This window comes from Bufo bufo, chromosome 4 (assembly GCF_905171765.1).
Source record: "Bufo bufo chromosome 4, aBufBuf1.1, whole genome shotgun sequence".
Taxonomy (NCBI): Eukaryota; Metazoa; Chordata; class Amphibia; order Anura; family Bufonidae; genus Bufo; species Bufo bufo.
Window position 1 is genome coordinate 525,229,616 of NC_053392.1, and position 7,598 is coordinate 525,237,213.

The 7,598-nt window shown below is 41.1% G+C and overlaps 1 protein-coding gene across 1 annotated transcript in view; it reads left to right on the forward strand.

The window, feature by feature from the left end:
* The window catches only part of ERLEC1 (endoplasmic reticulum lectin 1), a 29,128-nt gene extending 22,614 nt beyond the window's left edge, over positions 1–6,514 (forward strand). The window contains exons 10-14 of the mRNA XM_040429737.1: positions 2,741–2,800; positions 3,622–3,746; positions 5,033–5,110; positions 5,204–5,279; positions 6,125–6,514. Of these exons, the coding sequence (XP_040285671.1) occupies positions 2,741–2,800; positions 3,622–3,746; positions 5,033–5,110; positions 5,204–5,279; positions 6,125–6,196 (411 nt within the window). The 3' untranslated portion in view covers positions 6,197–6,514. The remainder of the gene's footprint in view (positions 1–2,740; positions 2,801–3,621; positions 3,747–5,032; positions 5,111–5,203; positions 5,280–6,124) is intronic.
* Positions 6,515–7,598: the final 1,084 nt, after the last annotated feature.

Sequence of the window (7,598 nt, forward strand, 5' to 3'; positions counted from 1 at the left end):
CACCTCCAAGACGACCACTGCCTTGCTAAAGAAACTGAGGGTAAGGCCTCCTGCACACGGACGTTTTTTTTTCCCGTTTACTGGCCGTTTTTTGCGTTCCGTATACGGTCCGTATACGGAACCATTCATTTCAATGGTTCCGCAAAAAAAACGGAATGTACTCCGTATGCATTCCGTTTCCGTATTTCCGTTCCGTTTTAACATAGAACATGTCCTATTATTGCCCGCAAATCACAGTCCGTGGCTCTATTCAAGTCAATGGGTCCGCAAAAAAACGGAACACATACGGAAATGCATCCGTATGTCTTCCGTTTCCGTTCCGTTTTTTGCTGAACCATCTATTGAAAATGTTATGCCCAGCCCAATTTTATCTATGTAATTACTGTATACTGTATATGCCATACGGAAAAACGGAACAGAAACAGAAACAAAAAACGGAACAACGGATCCGTGAAAAACGGATCGCAAAACACTGAAAAAGCCATACGGTCATGTGCAATAGGCCTAAAGGTGCTGGACTGGCCAAGCATGTCTCCAGACCTAAACCTGTCGGGGATATAAAGCAAATGCTATATTTAAAAAATAAACTAATGGATCAAAAGAAAAATTATTTTGTGCAATCAGTAAAAACAGGGTACAAGCATCTATGCAAAAATATAAATGATTTATTATACTATAATTTAAAATACAATAAAATGAATCGATGTTAATTTCAATGATGCACAATGATATGCAGTACCCAGAATTCACCACTAGATGGTGCCAAAAAAAAACTACTCAACCAACACAAGAATATTATTTAATACTGCTTTCAATTATGAGAGATATATCAAACAATTCATTATGCACAGAAATTCAATCAAATAAATGACAGATACGAGCCCTTGCTCTGGTAACTATGCCCAATCTAGGATTGTATTAGGAGTATTGCAATAAAGCTTATACATTTATCGGCTTGATATCAAACTAGAGAATATAAAAATTCCCAACAGAGAAATTCTCTCTGAATTCAATATTAGATCCTTTATTCAGTTATATGCATTGTAACTGAACAACGCCAATATTGATGTAGCATCTTAACACTATAGCCACACAAAATGGGGATTTTGGCTAGATATCAAGCGAATGAATTTATCAATACTACACACGCATAAAAATCATACATTACGCGAGAATGTAGGTGATAGGCAGAGTCTAGGGGAAGTCAGCTCTCAAGAGTTTTCCTGATAATCAAGATCCTTCTCCAGGCTCTCTTCTTTCTTTTTTCCCTTCTATTTTTTTTATGTGGTTTCTTAACCAAAAACTTATCAGATGAACACACCTTCCTAGTTTGGAACTCTCCAATTATTGTCAGATAGGCGTGTACATTGATAAGGAATGTGACGTCATAACACTACCCAGAATGCACTTTTGCTACTGGTGTAGTGTTACCTGCTCATACCTAGGTGGAACTGTTGTATAAGCATCATACTATTAAGGGTTAAAGCATACATGCCTGACATCTTCAACACTACACATACCTGACATCTGGAAGCCTTATTTCAGAGCTGAGGGACAAACTTTGATACATGAACCAACTATAATATAGACTCAGGAACTTCTTGACACTTCTCACATTGTGGAATTTATGTTCAGATAACAAATACAATGAAGCCTCTACTACCACAGGTGGCATGTATCTTCTAACTGTCTAAATGACGATTGACTATTGGTTACAAAAACACAACTTCCTCTGAACGAAGTCTCATTCCCAGAAGTCTATTCAAAAATAGTGAATATAAACCAACATTGCTCTTAAAGGCAATAAATATCCAACATAACTAGACTAAGTAGATATAACTGTTTATACTTCTGAAAAGGCACAACATACCCTATTGAACATCTATGGGGCATCCTCAAACGGAAGGTGGAGGAGCGCAAGGTCTCTAACATCCACCAGCTCCATGATGTCATCATGGAGGAGTAGAAGAGGATTCCAGTGACAACCTGTGAAGTTCTAGTGAAATCCATGCCCAAGAGAGTTAAGGGAATGGTGGAAAATAATGGTGGCCACACAAAACATTGACGCTTTGGCACCATTTGGCCATTTTCACTTAGGGGTGTACTAGCTTTTGTTGCCAGTGGGTTAGACATAAATGGCTGTGTTTTAAATTATTTTGAGGGCACACCAAATTTACACTGTTATACAAGCTGTACACTGACTACTTTACATTGTATCAAAGTGTCATATCTCCAGTGTTGCCCCATGAAAAGATATAATAAAATATTTACAAAAATGTGAGGGATGTGCTCACTTTTGTGAGATACTGTATCCCCTTTTCTTCCTTTGTTATTATTTAATTTGGTCAAGTTAATCATATTGTAAAGTTTCTTTTTTTCTTGTGTCCCTCTGTTAATGGGACTATGAGGATCATGCAAGATCAGATCAATGTTTGGAAAAGAAAGTAAAATAATGCATATTCTTGTATGTAATACTTTATTTTATTATTAAAAACAATGTTTAAAAAAATAAAATAAATAAATGAGAATTAATCAAAGTTCCAGTTCATTGAAACCGGTGAGGAATAAAGTGCAAGTATATTAGAAAGTTGCAGTCATGATGTAATGAGGATGGTACAGAGAATTATCTGCATGATCCTACTCCTGTATTTTTTCTTGATTTTGCCTTTTATTAGGTAGAAAGCATTTTCCCTCTAAAATGTGCAGATTTGTTTTTCATTTTGTTTCTTTATTTTTGCAGGGTGTTGGGTGGTGGAAGTATGAATTCTGTTATGGAAAATATGTCCATCAATATCATGAGGTGAGTGCAGCTACTGTTTTTAATCTAGATGGCATCTTTCTTTTAAAAGCTACAGGAACAATGGAAGTGAAGATCCTAGAGAAGCAATATAACTTTATTTGAGATTGTGCTGTGGTCATATGTACAGCACTAAAACCAGTAGACACTGCAATAACACGAGACCACTTTACATTTTGCATTTCACTGTCAAGGACACCGTTTATAAACCTGATAAATCAGTGGTCTCCAACCAGAAGGTCTCCAGCCTTTGGGAAGCTACAAGTCCTACTATGAATTGACAGTTGCAGACTGTCAAGGTATGATGGAAGTTGTAGTTCAGGGATGCTCAACCTGCAGCCCTCCAGCTGTTGTAAAACTACAATTCCCACCATGCCTTGCTGTAGGCTGATAGCTGTAGGCTGTCTGGGCATGCTGGGAGTTGTAGTTTTGCAACAGCTGGAGAGCTGCAGGTTGGAGACTGAATCGAGAGCATGTGCGTTTAGAACAATTATGTTAAGTATATCAAAACATGATTATACAGTATATACTTTGGTATACAAAACTGCACGGAATTAGCGCTATATATAATGGGGGATATTTATCAAAACTGGTGTAAATGAAAACTGGCTTAGTTGCCCATAGCAACCAATCAGATTCCGACTTTCATTTTCCAAAGGAGCTCTGAAAAATGAAAGGTGGGATTTTTTTATTTTTTCCTTTACATCAGTTCTGATAAATCTCCCCCAATGTGTGTGTATATGAAAATGCTGCATTGGTATATTTCATAGCCAGTTACTTAATGGCTGATTTAATGCATTTCTTTCTTGGCTTTTGATATGCAGGATAAGGACACTGGCAGAACGACCCTTGTTGTTGGCACTTGGAAAGAAGAACAACATTTTGAATGGGCCAGAAAAAATGTTGCAAGGTTGTACCATCCCCCTGACGAGGGCGTGCAGAGCGTTAGGCAAGTCTTTTGTTGTACATCCGTGTCTTACCTTTTAATCAGAACTGTTCCATACACTGTACAGTTATTAGAGCCTGTGGTTGGCAACAGCTGATCGGTGGGGGTGCAAGGCATCCGACCCCCACCGATCTGATATTGGTGACATATCCTCAGGAAAAGTCTTGGAAGAATCCCCTGTAAGCCCCTTTTACATGGGCAGATGATCGGGTGAATAAATAAATGTTTGTTCCCAATCATTGCCCCTTGTAAACATGCTGACGTTGCAACGGCTGCACACGGACAAATGCCGCCCACCCGTGACTGCCAATGGCAGCAGGATTTTGAAGGTAAGTCTGACATATCACGTTCAAAATCGTGTGGCTTTTGGCCACTACATGCAGATGGGGTTTTGTCCACATAAAGCTGTTAGAACATTTCACCGTACCCTTATGCGGGCATAAAAATACTCGTTTACCCAATGAGATGTGCTGCCAACCAATGCCGACTGAATGGAGAACAACTATTGTATTAAGTGTTTGTCGACATATGGTGTCATCAGCCGATGCTCGTTAATCTGCCCGTGTTGTAAAGGGACCTTTAGCATTAGGATTGCTGCACTGCTATCATGGCTTACATTTTTACAGAATCCATGACGGTTTCATGCTTTTCTGACTGTCAAGGCAGAAGAAACCTGCTATAAAGTAAGCCTAATAAAGGTTTAAACAAATGGGGTCATTTATCAAACTGGTGTAAAGTGGAACTGGCTTAGTTGCCTATAACAACCAATCATTTTTGACAGCTCCTCTGGAAAATGAAAGGTGGAATCTGTTTGGTTGCTATGGGCAACTAAGCCAGTTCTACTTTACACCAGTTTGATAAAAATGACCTCAAAAGTCCTTACCTTGGACATGTGGTGATTTTTTTCAGGTTTCCTTGTACCACAAATGTGTAGATAGTACATGCATGTTATTGTGAGATTTGGTCAGTTATTGGTGAATAGGGAGTGCAACAGTCTGAGGGCGGATAGGTAACTGCACCATGTCGATCTTCTTTTTTTTTTTTTTTTTTCATAGTAGCCAATCAGATTGACTTTTTATTTTCAAAGGGGTCTCTGAAAAATTAGAACAGGAATTGCATTGGGCAACTGCTCTACGTCCCTTGCACCAGTTTTGATAAATCTGTTCCAATGTTCTTTACACTTCATTTTGTTCCTCTGTGAATCTAGTTTGTCTTTCAGGCAGATTTTTCCCTGTCTTTAGAGAAAAATTGAACAGATGTCTAAAATCTAAATGAAACTTTTCTTGCAGAATGGTGTCACATTTCTATGGTGGTGGCGATATCTGCGAACTGACAAATAAGCCTAGGCAGGTGATCGTAAAACTAAAGTGAGTGTTGTTTGTGCGCCTGTAATCTCTGCACTGTCATTTATGTTGTCTTTATGGAAACACTCAACTGTTTGCTGTTCTGACTCTTTTTAGGTGTAAAGAGTCCGAGTCTCCCCATGCTGTCACTGTATATATGCTCGAGCCACAGACTTGTCAGTACATACTTGGCGTAAGTATATGTCACTTTTTATTTTCAGTATATTTTGATATACATACATACCAACCTTTACAATATTGCCACGACAGTCCTGCGAATCGGGCAACCAAAGGGGCCAGGCTTATGCAAACCCCCGCCCATAGGTGGGGGTTCCTGTAGGAGGAGCTTAGCTGCCTGTTTTTTTTACTTTTGAAATGCCTACATCAGTCCCAACAAGACTGAAAGGTGGACGAAATGGGACCTGTCTGATATGTGCATTTATCTAGGAAGTACATAATCTACAATAATATTTTAGCATTTTTCTCATTGTATGCATATCATGTCTCACATTTGAGGCATACATTGCAATTAAAATGGTAGCTTACTTAGATTACTTTCTCATCTGCGGTAAAGGTATCCGGCAAGCTGTATTGGCAAAGAAACAACCTGCCAGAGTTCACAGTATCCGGCATGGCAAGATAGGGCCGTGCACCGCCGGAGCCCATAGACTACAATGGGATCCAGCAGTGATTCGACCGCTGGGTTTTGGACAGACAAAAACAGATGCATGCACTGTTGTTTATCCTGCCGAAACCCAGCACTCATGCCAGAAACCAGGCGGATCCCATTATAGTCAGTGGGCAGTATCTGCATAGGCTGGATCAGGCTGAACACCACCAAACTGTTCCTCTGCCAGAATTTGTTAACCGCACAGGTGAAGTAGCCCTAGTTGACTCTTTGCCATTTGCCGAAAACAAAAATGTCACACCTGAAAAAAAAATATGACGGACCAATGAATAGACAAGGTGGAATTGTGAAATGTGCCATCAGCGTATGTTCCATGGAAAAAATTAATGTTTTCTTCATGTTATCTTTAGGTGGAATCCCCAGTAATATGCAAGATTCTTGATACAGCTGATGAAAAGGGGCTCCTCTCAATTCCCAACTGAGACAATAAATGAAGAATGTTCTGCTGGGACCTCTAATCAAGCAGCGGGATCAAGTGTACAAAATTTCAAAGAACATTTGTGTATATGTACGTGTGTATATATTGGATAATACAGATTTTAAATACAATAATCTTTTTTTATAGGTTTCTGAAACTTTTTTTTCTTCAAGGCGTTTCATGATAATGACTGTTACGGGTACTATATATATGAGCTTTGTGTTAATATTGTTATAATGTGCTGCAGCAAGTGTTTCATGCTCTGCAGTATACACTATAAGGGAAATTTACTATGAAGTAAACATTTCAAGTCAGTTTTGCTCGAGTCTACGTGCCAAATTTGTCATATGTTTGATAACACATGGTGCATCTGTAAAAACGAGATTTTGTGAAACTCACCTGTAAAATCTGTTTCTCGCTTGATTCATTGGGGGACACAGACCATGGGCATAGCTGCTTGCTGCCACTAGGAGGCGACACTAGGCTGAAAACTGTTAGCTCCTCCTCTGCCAGCTATACCCCCTCCGGCCAGGAGAGAGCCTTCAGTTTGTGCAAAAGCAGAAGGATAAAACAACATGAACCAACTCCACGGCCAACGGACCCAAACGGGGTGGGTGCTGTGTCCCCCAATGAATCAAGCGAGAAACAGATTTTACAGGTGAGTTTCACAAAATCTCGTTTTCTCGCTTATATCATTGGGGGACACAGACCATGGGACGTCCTAAAGCAGTCCCTGGGGAGGGAACACAAAACAGAGTGAGGAAGGTAGAGAACCTCGTGACAGTCATCACACTGCAGCCTGCAAGACCAGGCGGCCCGGAGCGGCGTCCGCAGAAGCGAGTGTGTGAACCCTGTAAAACTTTGTAAAAGTGTGGAGGGAAGACCAGGTCGTGGCTTTACACAACTGAGCCGCCGACGCCTGGTGGAAGTGAGCCCAGGAGGATCCAAGTGCCCTGGTAGAGTGGGCCGTGATCCCCGGAGGGGGCGTCCTGTCCCGAACGCGGTAAAATTCCAAAATAGTGGAGCGAATCCACCGGGAGATCGTCACCTTTGAAGCCGGCAAACCCTTCCTAGACCCCGCCGGAAGGACGAACAAGGCGTCCATGCGCCGAAAGGGAGCCATAGCCGAAAGGTAAATCCGCAGAACCCGCACCACATCTAGACGGTGTAACGACACCTCTCTCGGATGGGAGGGCCCAGGGCAAAAGGACGGCAGAACAATGTCCTCATTTAGGTGAAAAGCCGACACTACCTTGGGCAAAAAGGAAGGGACCGGACGGAGGACCACAGTTCACAGCATGACAGAGCTGCCAACTCTGAAACCCTGCGTATGGATGTGATGGCGACCAGGAAGGCCACTTTCCAGGACAGCAGGCGGAGGGAAGCCTCCCGCAAGGGTTCGAAAG